At 53.0% G+C, this 20,686-nt stretch overlaps 2 protein-coding genes across 7 annotated transcripts in view; one reads left to right on the top strand and one right to left on the bottom strand.

Annotated features, from left to right (window-relative positions):
• The window catches only part of LOC122371048, a 56,986-nt gene extending 48,830 nt beyond the window's left edge, over window positions 1–8,156 (top strand). For 2 of the 3 annotated variants that reach the window (XM_043347118.1, XM_043347108.1), the window contains exons 11-16: window positions 122–729; window positions 1,095–1,236; window positions 4,221–4,458; window positions 4,796–4,989; window positions 5,366–5,550; window positions 6,805–8,156. In XM_043347118.1, the coding sequence (XP_043203053.1) occupies window positions 122–729; window positions 1,095–1,236; window positions 4,221–4,458; window positions 4,796–4,989; window positions 5,366–5,550; window positions 6,805–7,215 (1,778 nt within the window). In that variant the 3' untranslated portion in view covers window positions 7,216–8,156. Of the gene's footprint in view, window positions 1–121; window positions 730–1,094; window positions 1,237–4,220; window positions 4,459–4,795; window positions 4,990–5,365; window positions 5,551–6,019; window positions 6,063–6,804 lie in introns of all 3 variants that reach the window. The other variant, XM_043347127.1, reaches the window with a different exon arrangement.
• Window positions 8,157–8,384: 228 nt separating this feature from the next.
• Window positions 8,385–20,126, bottom strand: LOC122371060 (RNA-binding protein 5-like). 4 transcript variants are annotated; one of them, XM_043347144.1, is made up of 15 exons: window positions 19,842–20,126; window positions 17,309–17,381; window positions 16,672–16,796; window positions 16,289–16,384; window positions 15,664–15,942; window positions 15,172–15,373; window positions 14,838–14,907; window positions 13,427–13,500; window positions 12,320–12,427; window positions 11,514–12,020; window positions 11,077–11,275; window positions 10,539–10,792; window positions 10,104–10,310; window positions 9,365–9,811; window positions 8,385–9,063 (listed from the first exon to the last, which is right to left on the bottom strand). In XM_043347144.1, the coding sequence occupies exons 1-15, from the start codon at window positions 19,859–19,861 to the stop codon at window positions 8,932–8,934; spliced, it is 2,793 nt and encodes a 930-aa protein (XP_043203079.1). In that variant the 5' UTR covers window positions 19,862–20,126; the 3' UTR covers window positions 8,385–8,931. The 4 variants fall into 4 exon arrangements, with proteins under 4 accessions (XP_043203079.1, XP_043203071.1, XP_043203096.1 ...); XM_043347136.1 differs by having other exon boundaries at window positions 16,277–16,384; window positions 19,842–20,124; XM_043347161.1 differs by lacking the exon at window positions 17,309–17,381 and having other exon boundaries at window positions 19,842–20,121.
• Between the last annotated feature and the right edge of the window lie 560 nt (window positions 20,127–20,686).

Raw genomic sequence — 20,686 nt, 5'->3', positions numbered from 1 at the left:
TGTCCACTGGATATTACTCATCACTGGTCTACCTGCTGCTTACGTTTATCGATATAATATTGTTATTTCTTTCTTCATTCTCCACTTTTTTCCGACAACTGACACGGTGTCTCCCCCATAGCCTCGGAGCCGACTGACCACACGATCGCCGACGAGCTGATGCACGTGATCTGGGCGCGCGGCCAGCAGTCTGGCGACTACATGCACCGACCCAAGTCTGGCCTGGAGGCCGGTAGCGCCTCGGTGCCCAACTTCTACCGTCCCGACGAGCTCAAGTACCACGGCCACGGCGGCCAGCGCGGCGTCTCCAGTATCTCATTCCTGGAGGGCGACGAGTCCGGCCAGGAGTTCAACCCGCAGGCGTACGATTTCTGCGGCGCCGAGTGGCGCTGGCCGCCCACCTGCGCCATGGACGCCGCCGACTGCGAGTACGCCGTCCGCTGGGAGCTGCTGGAGCCGAGCGACGAGATCCGCTTCACCGTGCAGAGCGCCTCCGATGACGTCTGGACGGGCGTGGCGTTCTCGCAGACGCCCAGTATGCCGGCCAGTGACGTGGTGCTGGGGTATGTGGTGGGCTCCGGCCGGCCCGTCGTGGTCGATGGATGGATGGCCGGCCATCTCCCACCCGTCAAGGACTCGCAGCAGAACCTGAAGAACATCACTGGATCGGTGCGTGACGGACGGCAGGAGATCTCGTTCGTCCGGCCGCGCCAGTCTAAAGACAGCAAGGTAAGAACGAGACGCTCGGAAGTCGGGGTAAACGCAAAACGGAATAAACATTACTGTCAGTAGGATCTTATGGTCGAGTATGAATGAAAAGGCGAGTCAGGATGAAGCAGATGTGGCCCCAATGAACTGTTAATTCGATTCTTGCAGCCTGTTACCACACGTCACGACCGTCTATCGTGTAACATTCCTTCTAAAAGTCCAATAATGCTCGGCCACTTTCCTTTCACGACCTATTCGTCGTAATTGAGCAAAGTCGCTCCAGACACGCCCTTCTTGCTCTCTTGATTATTGCGTCTCTCACCGCGGCATGACCAAGGTTTCGACCGATATCTCATGCTGACCTTGAATCGCTTCTCTTTCCGCAGGATCTCTCCTTCACCGAGGACGAGTGCCTGTACATGCTGTTCCCGATCAAGGGCGGCGCCTACCTGAAGAGGTCGAAGCGCTTCTCGAAGCACGTCCAGACCCCGATCGTGTCTGCTGAGAAGATCTGCATCAAGTCCTGTGGTAAGTACATGCCTGGAGACGGAAACAACTTTCTTGCGCGTCTATCGATCTTTTTTCTCAACCTCCGGGTTCATATCATTTTCAAAGTCTGTAACCATTTTCCCGGTCTGTTAGAAAGTTGATTTGCAAGTGTGATCGGTTTACGGGGCCGGGCTCGAGCGGCCGGCCCTCCTGACCGACACCGTCCCCGACCGGCTGCCCCGACCAGTCCGAGGTCAAGGTCAGGTCACGGGCCGACCTGCAGAGGCGCTCCACCGGGTCACTTGGGCGGCGCGTGGCGCGATTTATAAGTGAAGATCCCAAAGAAGACAGAACGGGAGGCCAATCGACTTGTCGAGATTGGCCGACTTGTGACGGTCGAGAAGTGAGGAATTCTTGACTCTGCAAGAGTGAAACGGAATGCTCAAAAGTTACAATGCTCAGAATCGAAAAGACTCTTATGCCTTGAACAGCTGCGATTTATCTCGTGCCTACATAGCAGATTGAGTCAGAGTCAAACATGCCAGCTGAGTGGTTTAAAAGTCGTGACTGTTGTGTAGATACTGGTTACTTGCACAGGCTTATCGCTTTTAGAGATGTAGCATTACTGGCTTTACCTCGTGACTAACAATCGTGCTAACTAACAACTGCACTATCAATGCCACGAAAACACTGCTGTTTTCTGAAGATGAAGAGTCGTGAAGACTTCGTCGCCGCAACAGACGGCGAAAGGATCATGTGCCCTGCATGGGTCGGTGGCGGCTGATTCAACTGGCAGTTAGCGGAGCATCTCAAGCGACGCGAGCTGATACCTCCCAAAGCGACTAGAGTAGTGACTCGCGGTGACGGCCTGTCCTTTCAGCGCGGCGCGCCGCTCCTCTGGTCAGCTCGTGCGGTCTCGGCTGTCGGTGGCTCGGTGGCGGACCTGGTCGGGGACGGTGCCGGTCGTGGTGGGCCGGCTGTCTCGCGGGGACGGGGTCCTTCCTGATCTGTCGTAGCTGCCGGACCGGTCGGCCGGCCCGGTCCCCGCACGTCCCCTCCGCTGTGCATCCGCGGTCTCCCGGTGCTTCTGCCCGTCTGTCTGTTTGTCTGTCTGTCTGCGCCGGCGGCCGGTAACCGCGCTCCGTTCCTTTGTCTCTATGTTACAGCTGCACCCCGACTCCAGCACCAGAGGAGCGAAGGAGCGGCCGGCGCTCTGCGACCCACCAGTGCCGCCGCCGCCCTCTGGGCCGCCGTCGTCCTCCTCGCGTTCGCTAGGCGTTAGCGGGACGCCTCGCTAGCCGGGCAGTGCTAGCCGAGTGATCTGCTAGCCGGTTGGAGCAGTACTGGCAGTTGTGTTGTAGCGTTTGGCCGATGGATAGCAAGGTCAATGGGTTGTGAGATTTCTAAGGAGCGAGAGGAGACGCGAGACGGCTCTGCTCTCGTCAAAGAACGGGCCTGACTACACAGTACCTATCCATTCTTACTCGTTATCATCGCATTCACGTACACGCGAACACGCACGCACGCAAAATCACGCACTTCTAATTGATGTGCTCATCAGATAGGACCAGAATCACGCATAATCGGAGGGCCAGAATCACGCATAATCGGTCCAGGGTTCGAGGAGCTCACGTGCGTCCGTTTGTATGCCTTTGTCACGCCAGTAGCCTCTCACGGAGTTGGCCCTGCTCGGGTGGGTCCCTCTCGTCTTTCTCGTCACACACGGGTATGTGCTAGCTTTGAAATCGGTGGCGGGGGTCCGATGTTACTCGTTCCGTCCTCTACTTTCAGAGTCCCGCTTTGTTTGTATGTCTGTCTGCTTGTCCGAAGTCATGCGGCTCGTAGCTTCCATGTTTCTCCATTGGATCCAAGATTGGATCATACGATGAGTGTGTATTTGTGGCGTATTGTCACCAGGTGCCATCTTAGTGGACCATGGAGGTGAGAATAGGGTTGGATGAGTTTTTGATAGTCTTATTTTGTCGCGACAGATGTCAGATATATTTTTTATTTGCGGCTTTTACGGGTGGCGGAGTCACATTTAGTTACCACGGCACTGTCTCGCGAAATGTATTCTCGTTTCTGCTCGTTTCTCTGCATACTCAGCCAGTAGTCAAGATTATTTACTTTTTTACTGCATCGCTTTTTAGTATTTAGTACAAATATGTTATCTGTATAGTGTAGATCGATGTATCGTCTCTGTACATACGGAAATATCGATATCTCCTGATCATTTTGTCTCCTATTCTAATCAAATATCGACACTAGATGTGCACATATCTTATTGGACGGTTCAAAACAAAGCTAATAATACGACGAAGAGAATGAGGGCGTGTTTCGGCGACATTGAATACGTGTCTTTCGCATAATCCGTCCTGTATTTGTGGCCATGTTTTACATTGGATGTCACTCACATGTGGAAATAAAGCTGCTTGAGGTATTTGTGGTGGTATCTGAATGGATTGACCTTGGTTGACCTGTTGTTCATGCATATCTGACGTGTTGTAGTCGTTTATTTTTCGCTCACAATATGACGACATCTCGAAAGGTTAGTTGTGCGCAATGTCGAAGCTATACCTACTGTTCGCGTTTTCTCTTCAAAGTTTATTTTTGTTTTTGTTTTTTATATTTTCTGCACCAGCTATGAACTATATGCACGCTGTCTGGTGGCCTGCTGGATCCTTTTTCCGATAAAAGCATCATTTTCTTATGCCTTAGGTACTGCTTTTGTTGATATGCGATGTTCAGTGTGCGCTAATTCAATTGCATTGTAATGATCATTTCTGCTTTCTGGCTACTTTTACGAGTATTTGACCTTTTAACAATCAACTGTACAAAGTCGCTGAGCCGGTATACTGTTCAAGTGTTCAGTACTCAACGTTTCGGAGCATCCGGGTACGACCATCGCACTTGCACTCAGATTCTCATAGATACTGCCCCTCACGGCGCGAACCTCGCGATACACGTAACCACAGTCACCCCGCACCCTCACTGACCTCCCTCTCCTCCCCTCCCACCCACAGCCAACGGAGCTCCCAAGCTGGGGAAGGACGGGAAGCCGCTGCCGCCGCCGCCGCCGCCCAATGTCGACTATGACGTCGAACTGAAGCTGCGAGGTCTGGTCGAACCGGCCGCCGTGCCCCAGCAGGGCTCGGAGGAGTTCAACATCCTCAGTGAGCGCATCAGGAACGACGTCATGTCGGTGCTGAAGACGGTGCCCGGGCTGAAGACCAGCTCCGTCAAGGTCACGGAGTTCAAGGAGTGAGTGCCGCGGTGGTGGGCTGGAAGGGGTTGGGTTTGTGGTTTGTGGTGGGTGGGCGGGTGGGTGGAAGAGGGAGTAGATGTGTAGAACGATTGCTGACTGACTCAGCTACTGTCGGTTTTTAAATGATGTTTGCACTATTAAATTTACTTATCTACACTACATGTAAATGCTGGAACTTTTACCAATTGATAATCAAAGGGGCCTTTGATTCCGCACCCGCTATATAAAACACAGCTATTCTTCGGTCACTCGACCTGTCCTGACCTCTTCTAACCCCGTAGCAACTCACTGACCCCACCTGACCTGACATACCCCCCCCCCCCCCTCCCGCAGTGACGGCGGCGACGTGGTGGCCAAGATGAGCCTCCAAGTCGACCGTAAGCGGATGGACCGCGAGCTGAAGCGGGTCGAGGAGACCGAGGAGCAGGCGGTGACGCTAGAGCGTGTGCTCAGCGAGTCGGTGGCCACCGGTATGGTGGGCAACCTGCAGGTCAACCCGCAGTACCTGGTCGTCCAGCCAAGGAAAGGTGAGGTCGAGTAGTGGCTGCGGTTGATCGAGGTATCAAAGGATTTTGTTTGAGGTTTCCGTTTTAACTGCCCCTACTTTTCGCAGTGGGTATCTGACCTAAGTGTCCGAAGTTGTAAGATAACGTAAGATGAACCTTTATTTTCCACAGTATATCCCGGTCTCAACTCCTTACTTGCCCTCTGTCGATCGGTGTCCTGTGGAGGGTCAGATCAATGATCTCGTACATGATCTGAACCAATACCGATCGCCAAAATTGCTTACGAGTTTCAAGAATCAAGCATAGCTGTTTCGTTGAAAGCTTATTTCTGCACAACTTATCAGTAGCCACCATGGATCACATCTCTAACTCTTCGTTTCCCTTCTCTCACTCACAGCCCGCAGTCTGGAGGCGAGCGGCCCGATCACCCAGGAGCAGTGGGATGCCGAGGCCGTCAAGCTGTACATCATTCTGGCGGCGGTGGCGGCGCTGATCCTCCTGGCCATTATCCAGGCGGCCTGCACCCTGGCCAGGAACCGCCGCGCCGCGCCGGCCGCCCGCCAGCCCAAACCCACGGCCAAGGTGAGAGGAATAGGGAGGATGGGGGAAAGGGGAGATGATGTGGGTTGACCGGGGTGGTAACTGGTAGGTGGCGAGGTGGGAATGAGATCTGAGGTGGCCAGGCATCGCCTCTTGAAGGAGAGTGACATATATGGAGGTTTCTTAGATCCGATATTGATGCGTCATGATCATTAGGGAAGGCCTGGATGAAATGGCTTTACGTACCCGTCCCTCATCATGGGTTGAGGGGAATATGGGAAAGGCGATAAAAGGGCGTCTCCTTCATCTGTCTGTCTGTCACAAGCTATTCTGCTTATCGGCTACTTTTGCCATTTGCCTTGTTTCGTATTTCGCCTTCTCTCGCTACATCATTTATCAAACACGCCCAGCTGTGTCGAACTTGCGTGCTTACATCTCAAACCATTGCAAGAAACGCAGCTCCCCTGCCTTCCAGTCACATCAGCGCATCTTGTCTCGCTCTCTTTCTTAGGTTTCCGGTCAGTCCTACATGTTTTTCTAGGCTCTCTCGCGCTGTGAGTACGTTGTTTCATCGTCACATTTTTGCACCGCTTCGTAGCATGCAGATCGCGCACCAGCTGCTGTTAGGGTTAGAAATATCACTGGATGGTAGGGACGGACGGGCGCATGAGAACCCTGGTTGTGGCGAGCGTGGCTAGACCACAGGCAGGCGCGGGCTCAGAGCACTCGGCAGGCGGCTCGCACATCACCGTCACATGGCTTGGTAGTGTGTCGTCATTATTTTTGTTAGTGAGTCAGGTTGAGGTGTGCAACTGTTTCCAGGGACTTGTGTACGTGTGTGGTCAGCAGTGAAAAGTTCGATTTAATAGAATCCATTTATCTGAATCATTTGATAATGATTGCCCTCGTGATTTGTCTTTTAAATGCATCAACGCACGTCTATAAAATGCATTTCCTACCGTTTAGCTAGAGGAATGTTCTTACGAAGTTATCGTAACGTCCTTATCATTGACTGTCGCTGTCCGTTGTCCGCTGTTATTTCCTCTAAAATTCAGTTCAATTCTATCAATACCCTCTCACTCGGCCCCGCCCCAGCCTACCGATTCATCCCATCCTACCTCTGCCACCTCTTTCCTCCCCGCGCCACCGACCCTGCGATCCCCTGCCCCCCGTCCCTTCTCTGCTTTCCCACTGACCTCCCATCCCCTTCTAGCCCTCCTATTTACCTTCCGTCCCCTTCCGACCCTCCCACTGGTCCCTCGCTCCCCTGCTAACCCTCCACCGCTGCCACCGCAGGACAAGCTCATCACCAACTCGGCCTGGCGTGACATGGCGGCTCACAGCAACTACGGTTACGAGAGTTACGAGGCGGACGCGGCCACCAACGGGCGGCCGTCCAAGGGGGGCCGCGGCGCGCCGGCGACCGCCCACGCGCCCTCGCCGCCCCAGATGGTGGAGACGCGCTCGCTGCAGCGGCCGCGCTCTGGGCCGCCGCCGGGCGGCGACCGGTCCACCTACAGCCTGCCGCGGCCAGGCAGCCAGTTCTCGGCGGCCACCTACCACCCGTCGGGCGAGCGGCGCTCGGCCACGCTGCAGCGCGGCGCCGGCGGCCCAGAGGCGGCGCCCGACTTCTACTTTATGCCCAGCCAGCGAAAGTATTCCGGGGAGGTGGTCAGGGTGTATGTGGACTATAGCAAGCAGCAGTGAGCAGAGGATATAGGGTAGAGGAGTGCTTGGAGTGGAACCGGTCCAGACCCGCTGTGAGAAGTATTTTGGGTCAGAGAGACGCTCGCTCGGGTGAAATGGGCAGTTAGAGCTATTGACTCTGTGGAATCTTTAGGCACCCCAGCGAGGACTTGTTTCTCGCTAAGGGAATCTGCGACGACCAGTGATGTGAACTGACAATCGGAGCCTGCCAAAGCGCACTCCTGGACCCCTGGCGGCGGTCTGTCGAAACTGTCATTCAGCCAGGTCCGCTGGTGGCGAAGGCACCAGAAAACTCACCCTCTGGTGGCTCCTGGGCCCGTCAAGCCGCCATCATCTACGCTGTCCCGTATGTGAACCTGTCGAAGAAAGAGGAGGGTTTATCCCTTCTCAGTTTTCGCCCACCAGCGTCGCAGCTGCTCAATGGAGACGCTGACCCGGACCAAAGCGTCCGTACCCGACTCCGTCCTTGTGTTAGCGGGAGAGAACTGATCGGACTCCCGCTGCCCCTCGTGGTCGTGTATGTAGAGTGGATAACGCGCGTGGAAAAATCTTATCATGAGCGTGAGCGGTACTGATTGGACTGTTGTGCATCATTCGTAAATGTATTTGTGAATCTCTGACTGCGTTCGTTGATGTGCCGCGATGATACCTGGCTGGCTGATACTATATGATACTTGATACTGTTTCGTTTAGTGCGAGATATATCATGGATTTTGCGACGTGTGGCGGTGTACTCAGTCTGACATTGTGTAAGTTCTCATCGTGACCGTTTCATCTGATGTGACTCGATTTGTCGTGAGGGACTATGGCCGGGAGTTTTGCAAGGCGTTGTGATGGCGCCTTTCTGTATCAAGCCCGACTGGGCGTTTTTCGTCCTCTCACGGCGCTATGAAGACAACGCTTCGTCGTTGTTTTGACTGAATAAACTAAGTAAGGACTCAGGACGCGTTTCCTGGTTTGCATGTTCGAGCCTGCATTGTTGTTGAATTTTCCTGGTAGGTCACTTCCAGGAACGAAGCCATTACGTAAGCCAGCGTTTGGAGAAATGTTTCAAAACATATGCAGTTACTGGAGCGAGTAACTCGCACGGTCTTGTCCCCCACCTGGCGAGCAGAGCTAGCGACTACCCACCCCGCTGGAGACACACCTCATGAACAGACGATAAAAAACACGTTTAATACTTATATTTACACAACAACGCCACAAAACAGATCAATGGCGTCTTTAGTAACGGAGGCTATCATCACCAAGCCCACCTAAATACGCACTCGCCACAGGAAAAATGTCAAGCCAAGTAAAGGCGCGCTGAAATCACATGTTCAGCAACCCTCACGGACCGCGGAGGCCGGGAGCGGAGCGTGCGGGCGGGACACACTATTTAGCACCTCGGGCCCCGTCACCAGACACCCGGGTCCGGCAGCGTTCGGCGTACAGCAAAGCCAATCAAAATCACCCACACGCAAACATATTGGCCGCACGATACGGCTGTGCCGGCCCTCAACCAGACATCCAACCAATCCTGTCCACAACTAACATCGTCCATGACAAATAACGTGAAATACCGACATCGCATCCCCACGCTTCACACATTCAACCAACAAGAGACACCGCATCATGAAACGCACATCACACGTCATAATTCATCACACCACAGCTTTCTCCAGTGAGCGACGAGGGTCTGGCCCGCACACACGCGTGAGACGCGGTGCACGGCCCTCACTCCTCGTTCATCTCTTTGTACCTGGCGAACATGGTCTTCTTGACACAGTCCTTGTACGTGTCGCCGGCCACGGCGCCGGTGGTGCTGCCCGCCATGCCGAGGCCGGCCGAGGTGGCGCGCCGCTCCGCCTGTCGACAGCACAGTCCACACCGTTCAGCAGCTATCACATCATGTCGACAAGATCCGACCGCGCGGGCGGAGCCGGGGGTCCGGGGAGGCGGAGGATCGGAGACCGGCGGAGTGGGTGGAGTCGAAGGTAACGAGCAGATGGATGGACGGACGGCAGAGGTCTGTCACGAGACAGCCGGTGTGCTACACCCCGCCGACTACCGGCCGACCGACGAACCTCGGGACCACAGACAGTAGAGCATGCGCAGCGACCGCCCACCGCGGTGGGACGGACGCCGCTCAACGCGACGGCGGGCTTACCTCCACCAGGCTGGTGCGGCCCTGGTTGCTCTTGCCCAGGCCCTGGCCGTCCTTCCAGCCCATGGCCTGCATCATCCGGTTTCCGATGCCGCCGACGGGCCGGGCCGGCGCCGAGGCGGTGGCGGCGGCCGGCGGCGGCGGTCCGGCCGGCCGGTGCGGCGCGCGCGGCGCCTGGTTCGGCTCGCCGTACTTGCTGCGCCGCTCGGCGGCCCGGTCTCTGTACTGGCCGCCGCCGGCCGGGGCGCCGCCCTGAGCGCGCTGGTGCTCCTCCAGGTTTTTCCGGTGAAGGTCGGACTTTTCCAGGTGTTTGTTGAGCTGCTCGCGGCTGGCGAACGCCCGTTTGCAGAGCAGACAGGCGAGTTTGTTGACGTCCACCAGGGTGGGGTCCAGCTCGGGCGCTTCCTCCTCGTCTCCGCTCTCACCGCCGTACGCCGCCACCAGACTCGACTGGGGACAGACAAGAGGGACTTAGTTATAGCACACAGCCAGGCTGCAGACTTGACTGGGAAAAGACACAGCGATGCTGTTATGGAAGACAGAGGGCTATCACACGCGACTGAGCATGGGGGAAAAGGAAGACTGAGGACAGCTGACGTGATCATAGAAAGCAGACAGCGCCAGACACGGCAGAGGACAGGCACGCAGAGACAGCTTGAGCAGGCAGACCACCTCCAAACTCCAACATCGTCAATCCAGTCAATCCTCCCGAAGTCCCAACTCCCGCCCTCTCGCCACTCACATTGGCCGCCGCCTCTGCCTCCGCTCCCGCCGCCGTCTGCGGTGTGCTTTCTCCTCCCACTCTCTTCTCGAACATGGCGTATCCGATGTCAGCCGAGCGGGCGTCTCGCGCGGCCCGCTCCTGCGCCGTGCCGCCGATCGGGATGATGGGAGAGGCGGTGGCGCGTGCTTCCTTCCGCTTCATCGACTTGGCCCACCGTTCCATGTCCTGTCGAAGGATAGGAGGGAGAGTGTCAGTGGTCAGGTAGGGTGGTGGGGCAGTCAGGGAGAGGCGTTTCGGCGCTGGGCAGGTCGGTGCAGGACAATGAACATCGAACAATGAGGGACAGTAGACAAAAATAACAATGTAATTACGGTAAATGCACGCAGTTGAAATGGCAACCAACACATGTTCCAACTTTCACAAACTATGAACCAATCATCAAGGATTGCTTACCTTGGCAATCTTCTTGGCCACCTTGACCTTTTCATGTTTATCCTCCTTCTTCTTGCCGCTGCCGCCGGCTCCGGACGCCTCGCCATCGGTCGGCATTGGCACGTATTTGGACTTGGCTGCGTCCCAGTAGAGGTAGCGCTGGTTGGCCGGGTTGTAAAAGTACTGGCTGTTGGCGTCGTAGTAGAGTGACGTAGTGGCGTCGTAGTAGTAGCCCGACGTCTCGTCGTACTGGAACGAGGCCGTGTCCGGCGTGGCTGCGGTGGGAAGAACGGAGGGGTGTTAAATAGGATAGTTCGGTAACAATTGTGGAAATAGCCGGTAGTTGACTGTGTGTAGACAGCCAATAATGGCATTATGTTTAAGATGAAAGTAACAGAATTAAGAAACATATAGACACGAGTGACCGTTTTAGAAGAATCGAGCAATAATTACCGTTAGTCAAGTCGACCCATCACACTTTTCAACACCATGGCAGTGACGTGTTTTGTTACAAATCTCTATCCAGGCCCTGACAGGCCAGTCTGCCATCACCACTCACGATAGGTGGCGTCCTCATCAAACGGAGCCGCCGGCGCCGCCTGGGGCTGCGGCTGGGGCGCCGCTGCCGGTGCGGTCGGCTGCTCGCGCGCTCCGGGCACCTTCTTCTGCACCCGCTGCAGGGCCGTCTGCGCCACGGCGGCCGCCGCGTTGGCAGAGTCTGACTGGCTTTGGTCGCTGCTGGGCGCCGCGCCGGTGCCCTACGGAGGGTGGAGGTTGGGTTAAGATCAGCCGGAGAGGTTATTCCAGGAAGGCAACACACAGACAATGAAGAGACGGCAGATACCCTGACCCATTATTGGCGAGACGTTACACTTGGTCATTCAAAATGAACTGTTGTCAACTCACCGATCGCAACTAACTTATCGATCAAACTAATACTGATCAGCCAAACATATCACAACACTCTCTCGGCGGCTAGTCCGGCGTTCGACTCACATGTGTCTTGTAGTAGTCCTCGTAGTACTTGAGGTAAGCCTCGTACTCCTCTGGCGTTTTGGCGTACAGTTTGGCCGAGTACTCAGCCAGCTCGAGGATGCTCATGCGGCTGGTATCGACGGGCAGCTGTCCGGCGGCCTGGTCGGCCAGTCGGCAGTAGCTCACCACCGCCGAGCGTCCCTCGACCACCAGCGGCTCGGCCTGCAGCTGCTGGTTCAGCTGCATGGCGTCCACCACAGAGGCCAGCTCCAGGTAACAGATGCCGCGCGACGCGCCCGTCACCGGCTCGCGGCCCAGCCGCACCGAGCGGATCGGCAGCTGAGTGCGCTGCTGGAGGCCGGACAGCACCGTCTCCTCGGAGCTGAGCGGGTCCAGGCCGCGCAGCAGCAGCGTGTTGGTCGGGTGCGGGGAGACCTCGTCACTGCCCTCGGCCGCAGCCTCCGACTCGGCACGGTCCGAGCCGCACTTGTAGCACTGGCAGCGGCGCTTGAAGTTGTGCGCGCCGCACTGCCACGGGTGGAAAGGAGCGGAGTTAGAGAGACTGACACCCGGCTATAATTCGACACACCAGAGTCATACAACATTAGCTGACGCAGAAACGACTGGATGGAGAAACCTTTACTTCGAGCACGTTATTTACGAATGTTATACGAAACCCAGCCGAAAATTCGCAGTTCGATTCACACAATCACAGCTGAGGCAAATAATGATGCTGAGCATTTGACGCAGGGACCTGAACTGCACACTTTAAAACATCCCAACACTCCGGTGCCCTCATATTGGTCCCATCGGCGCCTCGTGCCCACCTTGACGCAGAACCAGTCCTGGAGAGGTCGGTGTTCAGCCGGCAGACCGTCCTTGGGCAGGCTGTACTGCATGACGGCGCGGTACTGGTCCTGTACCACCAGCAGTCCCTGAAACACCGCACCCGGCACCGGTCAGCGGCGGCGGCGGCGGCGGGCTCCTCCGCTCTCCCCGGATCCGGCGCAGCATGCAGTACGTTACGGGCGACACGCCCACAAGAGCGCGCGCGCGCGAGCACCACACCCGCGCAGGAGCGCGCACTCGGGCTGCCCGTCGGCCGAGCCGCCTGTTTGTCTGTCTGTCTGCGATCGCAGCTGTCACGGCAGCGCGGGTACCCGTCCGAGAGACTGCGCACACATTGGAGAGACTCCCGCGGCGGCAACCATAGAACCAGCGCGCTAACTTTGAGTGAGTGCTCGGGCGAGATGGATACAGAGAGTGGAGATATAGATATTAGATACAGAGGTCAGGAATCAGGAGATGACGGAAAGCTAGACTCAAAGAAGTCGCGGAGGGGAAGACGGCCACTATTGCAGAGAATAAAGTGAAAAGATTAATGTAAAGCATTGCCATTATATCATAAGAGAAGCAAAATATTTGATAAAATAGAAGGATGAGGAAAGATGGGGTGGAGAGAGAGAGAGAGAGAGAGAGAGAGAGAGAGAGAGAGAGAGAGAGAGAGAGAGAGAGAGAGAGAGAGAGAGAGAGAGAGCCGTTGTTGGTGTCCGGACGTGGGCAGAGCAGTGGGCAGAAGGCGACATGACGTGTCGGTATCAGTACATCTACAAGAGTATTCTGTCTGTCTGTCTCTCTCTGTAAAGTCCCTGATGGCGCAGCGGTCGGTCGGCGGGCTGGGCGGGCTCGCGCGCGCGCGCCAGTCCGGGCCGGACCCGCGCGCGGGCCCGCCGGCCCGCCCCCGATCCCTGAGCCGTCGGCCAGAGTGGCTGACTGGGTACTGAGTGAGCTGACTGACGGGCACTGGGCGGTCTCTCTACACTGAAGCTGAGCAGAGCTGAACGGTTACTGAGAGCTGATTGTGACATACTGTCGTTGGTGTCGGCGCGGGCGGCCGGCCGGTGCCGCCTCGGCCCTCGGGGGCTGGCGGATACCTGTTTGAGTTCCATCCAGCGAGCTGCCTCCTGCACTGTGCTAAACTCGACGAAAGCAAAACCCCGCGATGCACCTGAGTAGCGACCAACAGGAGCACGTGTTAACATGGTGCGACACGGCGGTGAACACAGCGGCGACACGGGCGGCGCCTCCGGCCGGCGGCGGCGGGCGGACGGCGGCGGCGGCAGTGGGGCGGGCGGGGCGGTCGGATGTTCAAAATTCTGGCAGAATAATAGTCAAAATGGTTAACAAGTAACATAGCATCACGCAGGCATGACGAATGTCGACAAAAATCAACGATGAAAATATGTTGAGCTTGAAATTTCTTCAATAATTTCCAGCGAAATTGTGAACTACATCCCATGTTGAAGGCCGTCTGGCACGGAATCAACGCCGCAGGGCTTTGCCGAAGATGAATGACCGATGAAAATGAGAAACATTGCAGCCGTTGGAAAGCAGTCCTTCAGAACGTTGAGATGTAAGTGAGCGCATTTCGCGCTTCATCTCCAAGTACGAACCATTCAAACCTAGAAGATCTTTAGATACACAACAAAAGTAGCCGTTTACATTGAAAGCCTGCCGAGGCCGGAAATGAATAATAAACGGCATGACGGTTTGATCTTGTCAAATCCTCTTGAATAGTTAGCCGAAATGCCTTCCAAGGCGACTCTCAATAGATAAATGAAGTTTTCTCTGTCCGGCATGTTTCAATATGTACAAATGGTTGGACATGTGGGAAATCACTGGTTCAAAACGAAACAACATTAGTCTACAACTGATCTACCAATCGCAGTTATGAACTATTCTACATACAGATACAACACAACAAAAAAAGGCTATAATCATTTGACAATCATCATACAAAGTACAACACGGTAACTCAGTAAATCCATTCAGTACACGATATGACAATGGCATCAACCGTCAATCATTAGTTCACATCTACATTTTCTACAAACAAAGTCATGTATCAATGTTACGTCTCAAGTTAATCACAAAGTACGACACACAGCTGCTATTTAATCCAGCTGCTATTTAATCCCACAACTCAAAAACACTTACCGTCAGATTTACCCCAGCACACTGAAACAAGAAACGTTAGGGTGCGCCTGTTCCTTTTCAGGCCAAACAGCTGGCCTCTTTCAGGGGGCTGTTGGGGAGGGTGTGAGTCGCCCGCCGCCGCCCGCCGCCGGCCGCCGGGAGGACCGTCCGCGCCGCGCGCACCGGGAGAGCCTCAGCTCGCCACGCGGTGACGAAGGGAGGGGACACGGCGTCTGTGAGTGGCCGGAGGGAGAGCCGCCTCACACAGACCGGTGGCAGAGAGAGAGAAAGATAGAGAGGCGCGCGGCGGGCAGAGAGACGACGGTAGCAGAGACGACCACTGCGATCGGGCCGCGGGCGCGCACTCACCAGAGTCCTTCTTTCGGATCAGACGGATGTCCTTCGGTGTCAGGTTGACGTTCAGGATCTCTTGCCGGATCTGAAACACGAAGATGATTGCACTGTGAGAAAAACAGTATCAAACAGCAGCCAACTGAAAAAGCAAAGGCGTTCGACAGTAACCAGCAAACTCATCCATCCAAAAGTATTGGTCGCCTGTATTGACAATCAGTGAAAATCAGTAGAGCAGGCACGAAAGATTCTCCCGCCGTCTTCCCGCATCACCACCAAAGACTGATACAGTTACTAGCCCAACTCTGCCCTAACACCCATTCTCCCTATCGTCTCCCTGCCGACGACTCACGTCATTTTCGGTGACATGCTGCGCCAGTCCGCGGATCATGACGGTGTTGTTGGGCTGCTGACTGCGGAAGAGCAGCTCGGGTGCAGCGGCCGCCTCCTGCTGGAGCTGCGCCGCCGCCGCCAGGTTCATGTTGATCAGGGTGGCTGTGTCCAGAGGGGTGGGCGCCGGCAGGATGGGCGCCATGAACGGCTGCGGCATCAGGCTGCCGGAGCAAGGCAACCGGAGAGGTGTCAGTCATTGGGTGGAATTGGGGCGGAGGGATTTGCGCTTACGGTGATGGTGCTATTGATTTGCAATTGGATGCTTTTACATGCAATCTTTCATAGATCAATATGAATTTGTGCCGCACACAGATGGTAGGCAATCAGAGGTGCCAGAGAAATTAAATAATTAAAAATGTACTGAATCATTTAACTATAAGCAAGCTACAACACCATACGCATGAAAGGTCATTACTGGCATGCCCCCGGCATCCCGGCTAACGCCACTCACTTAGGCATGAAGAGCTGCTGCTGGGCATTACTGACAGCCACAGCGTGCGCGGCAGCTGCGGCCGCTGCGTGGTGCTGCGCCAGCTGCAGCTGCCGCTCGTGCTCGAGCTCGCGCGGGTCCGGCTCCATGTCCCAGACGCGCGGCGGCGGCGGCGGCCGCGGCTCGTCCCAGTCGCGGTCCTCGCGGTCCCGCGAGCGCGGCCGGTCGCGGTCCCGGTCCCGGGAGCGGTCTCGGCTGCTGCGCGGCTCCCGCCGGGACATGGACACAGTGCGCCGCTCACTGACAGGAGGACGGGGAGAGAGGGACCGGAGAGAGGTCAGATATAAGGTGGCCCGCCGAATACCAGCTCGGAGACCGGTGTGACGAGCATCACCCAAACGTGACGTTCATTTCAGGTTACAGAGAGACGATCTTGATCACAAAATACTCTGCAGAATCCACCAATACATAGATAAGGCATACTGCATATCCAAGCTAAGCTGTAGCATGGAATATTACGCATACACGTACACGTACAGCCCATACATTTCACCAAACACCCTGGACTTGCCCCACACCCCGCGGTGTTCCCTGCAGCATCATATGACTCCCATAGCGGGGGCCCAGGACCGACCTGTACTCGTACTCATCATCGTCGCGGTCCCTGCTGCGCCGTTCGCGATGGTCGCGCCGGTCGCGGTGGTCGCGACGGTCCGAGTCGCGGTGCCGGTGACGGCGATCACTGCGGAGGGGACGCAGGTGGCCGCAGGTAAGACAGGAGACGGTACACGTCTATTTATCAGGCACAGCTAACGTAGACCATACGATGTAGAAGACATACCACTCGCACATCACCGACAATGATAAACTACACACCGGGGCGCCAATGAACTTGCAAGTGCCCAAAGCCAAGCATCACATCATCACTCCCAAACAACATTCTGTGTGATGAGACACTAATTCCCCTCTAGTAGCAATCGAGCCCAGACTAAGCGATTCGCGGCACCCCACGGCCAGCGGCGCACTCACTAGTCGCGGTCGTCCTGCGCGCCGCGGTAGCCCTGGTCGTGCGGCACGTACTGCGGCAGCCGCATCCCCATGTTGAAGATGGGGATCATGATGAGCTCTGCTGGGTTCTCTGGGTTCGGCACCAGCTGAAAAAGAGTGGTTGAGACCGGTCACTTCCCGCTGAATGGACGTATAGAGTGCCAATAGAAACGCCCGACAGAGTGCCCGAGCTTCCGCGGTGGAGACGACCCAAACAACACAGCACGTGCAAGCTATGTACTGCCACGAGACGAGACGACACGCGACGAAAATAAAGATATACTGAGAGAATCAGTAACAACCATAGCAAAAGTGAAACAAGCTGAAACCCAACCCTTGACACCGACAAAGCATTCATAAGCAAATCGACTGGCACGAGCAAATTGGCTGCTATAAGCTAAAGCTACAAAATAAAGAGAACAAACATAACTGCCAAAACAATGCAAGCTTACAGATTGTTAGTAACTGCTTAGTGTAGGTCAGACAAGGCAACTGTGAAATATTAGTGATGCAATGTAGCTAATATATATGACTGGTACATGTTTTTATCATCCATTCACAGCCAGATCTCTATAGCACGGTGAGTGATCACCCTCGCGCCGACAACCCTGGCTGGTACCTGAACGCCTGGTGGGGATGGCAGAGAAGCCAATGGATTCACTTCACCAATCTGAAGTGCGTCCACAAAAGGTCTGAAAGAAAATATTGAACATCATGTTCGATCCTCTGCCACTTACCTGGGCACCCATGCACTCATGGAGGTTAGTCTGGTCATGCTGCACATGCCATGCTTCAGTCATGGACAAAGAGCACTAGCACAATAGCACCCCAGTACACTGCTGTAACAGCAAGTCATAGTAATAGATCTACTGACTAAAGCATTGACCTTGTTCAACACCTGTGATATTTGAATAGTCATTGAATCTTCTTCACAAATGTGATATATGTATTGAGCCAGCATCTGTCTTTTTATGCTACTATGCTATGTCAAATGATTCTAGCCAACACTATTCAACTTCAAAAAGCATGCTTTTGCAGTTATACCTGTTGAAAATATGCATAGTTCAAGTGGCTTCTCAATGAGTGAAACAAATGAAAGGAGCAAATAATTGTCTTAACCCATTAGCCCAAATATAAATCGAAAGAATATATGAGATATATTGCACTGAAAAGGCTAGAGGATCCACATGATCCCATCTATTAAAAGGGCAAACACACATTTTGAAAATATTTTCACTTAATTTTTCAACATTAACCTTTCTGACTCAATACATTAGCAGAATATAACATACACGTCTTCACAAGCAGTGCTTAGGAAGAGGTATTGAACATATCTATAAAAAAAAAACAATCAGTGCATCAGCTGGGCTGAGAAAGGATAACAGACAACATATCAGATAGCATTCATACATGCAGATTTGCCAGGCTTGTGGCAGTTGACAGTTGACACTGCTGAAAAAGGCATGCAGAAAGGTTTGTTGGTGAACTAGGTACCTACACTTGAAGTAAGCAACAGCTAAACACAATAAAACAAACTCAACATGAAAGCATTCAAAGGCAAATAGACAAAACAAGAGATGCCAAAATGAATAGCAGAGAGCAGTGAAAGCACTTAATGTAGGGTCCAAATCTACCCATAGCATAGCATAAATCAATATATACAACTAGTAACTACCTATGCATTAGGCAAGAATATGCAGGATGAGGAGCAGAATGGAGAACATTTTCAAGCACAGTAGACTTGCACTGTGTTCAAATAGCACTGAAGGCATGCAATTAGTTAAGCTTTCTTGTATATCACTTTCATCAAATCCAAAGCAGCCAGTAATCAGAAAAACAAATGTAAAAAACTAGTTGCCTTACATATACAACTTAGAGAAAGGGACTGTAACTTCTCTAGAAGCAGAGTTTCTTATATCATCATGTGATGTAATGGTTATTAAACAGATTTCATGTAAATCACACATACATTGTAAAGAGGTCTGCTGAGTTTCTGGGCCCAGATAGAAAAGCTACCAGGCAAGATGATCAGGTCACAGGTGACCAGGTTACCAGATGAGCAGATGCCATGTGAGATTTGCTGTCATAGCACCTTGATCTTTATCAAGCAAAGCTGCAAAGTTGCTGCTAGTGAAAATTGGTGCCTACATAAAAATATACCAAACAAATCTCCTTCATAAATTTCTTTCTTGAAAGCAGTTGCATAGAAATGGAGGTAACTGAAGAATTGCCTAGCACTTGTGGCATTAGTAGATCAGACGTCACACAAAGGTTTTCGAACCAAGGAGATGCTGTAGGCTTGTAGGTTGTAGGCTTGCAGGTTGTATGATTGTAGATTATAGGTTTTTAGGTTGTAGGTTGTAGGTTGTAGGCTGGGTTAGGTTAGGTCAGGTTAGATTAGGTTTGTTTTGGTTTGGTTAGAAAGAAGCATCTCTGGTTATGGCACCTCTCCTTGGTTACAAAACCTTGGTGTGACATCTGCTCTACTAGTACCACATTTTTAAGTCTATCCAATGTGCCAAAAACAACTAAGGTGAACAGAAAAGCAAGAATCATTTCATGGATATACCTATGGGCTATGGGCGTACTTTTCATCATTACCTATTTTCCTTATTTACAAATGGGTAGCTTATTTTAAAAATCAAACATATTTTATCTAATCTAATGATGCCATCTAATGATGCCATCAGTTTGTAGGCCATCATTATGAGTTGACATATGGAAACAGGCATTAGTAGAGCAGACGTCACACAAAGGTTTTCCAACCAAGGAGAGGCGTTGTAGGTTTGTAGGTTGTAGGGTAGGTTTGTAGGTTTTTAGGTCGTAGGTTTTTATTGTAGGTTTGTAGGTTGTAGGTTGTAGGCTAGGTTAGGTCAGGTTAGGTTAGGTTTCTTTAGGTTTTGTTAGAAAGAAGTATCTCCAGGCATAGCGCCTCTCCTTGGTTGGAAAACCTTCGTGTGATGTCTGCTCTACTAATACCTGGAAACAGCTGCAGCATGAAGATTAAATGAGCCTAAGGACAACATAAAAACTAAAAAGCCTGTAACACTAACATCCATTACATGCATTTGAACCATTTTCCACAACAATCATCAGCAGATTTTAGGTATGCTGATGAATGACTAGATAAAGGTGAAAGCATCTTTCCTTACCTATTTATTTGATATGACATTCACGCCAGTGGCACAGTGATGAGTGCCAAAAACTCCACCTTCAGCCTTGAAAGAAATCGACCACAAATGGCGCGATATAACTCATCAACGATACGTGAGCAGGGTGCTCCAAGTGAGAGCTATTGGACGATTTGAGAGTTCACCACAAAAACAAGATAGGAATAAGTCAAAATCCTTAACAAAACTCAAGAAAATCCTTTTTATCGCGCTAACTCCAATCCCTCAGAATCGCCACGCTCGCCACTCAGCGAACACAAACATGGCGGACAGGAAAACCGTGAATCCTCCACAAAAATATTTTGATTTTGCTTTGATGTCTTATCAAAATTGATTTTCAAGAATAAACAAAATTGTATTTATCAACACTGCTATAGTTTCAGAAGCCAAATTTGGTAAAAATAAAAAATAAATGCGGACGAAAATATTTTCTGAAGAAATGCCATAGCTAAATTAATAAGTTGTTGCGTTGAAACCAAGGCTATATAAAGTTGAAACCATGCCTATAAGGGGCGACGTCATACTCATATTCCGTCGGCACCAGGACCCCAGCCCTCGTGTGCGGGCCTGATAGCCTCAGGATCCCAGTCGCTGACAAAATTCCTCTCAAAACAGAGAAATACCTAAGCGGAGTAACATGACGTGGTGCCAGCCCTAGTGTCCGCCTCCAGAGCCTCCAGAATCCAGATCCACTGGCCTAGGCTACACCGTGGCCAAAATTGCTATTGAAGCATATTTCGAGTGACTATATCGCTATTCGAAAATAATGAAAACGACATATTATAAAACTGAAGACAGCACGAGACTCGCCGTCAGTGCAGCCGCAA

Source organism: Amphibalanus amphitrite, unplaced genomic scaffold (assembly GCF_019059575.1).
Source record: "Amphibalanus amphitrite isolate SeventyFive unplaced genomic scaffold, NRLGWU_Aamphi_draft 000035F_arrow, whole genome shotgun sequence".
In the NCBI taxonomy this organism is placed as follows: domain Eukaryota; kingdom Metazoa; phylum Arthropoda; class Thecostraca; order Balanomorpha; family Balanidae; genus Amphibalanus; species Amphibalanus amphitrite.
Note: the sequence above shows the minus strand (reverse complement) of the source record. Positions and strands in the feature narration are given on the sequence as shown.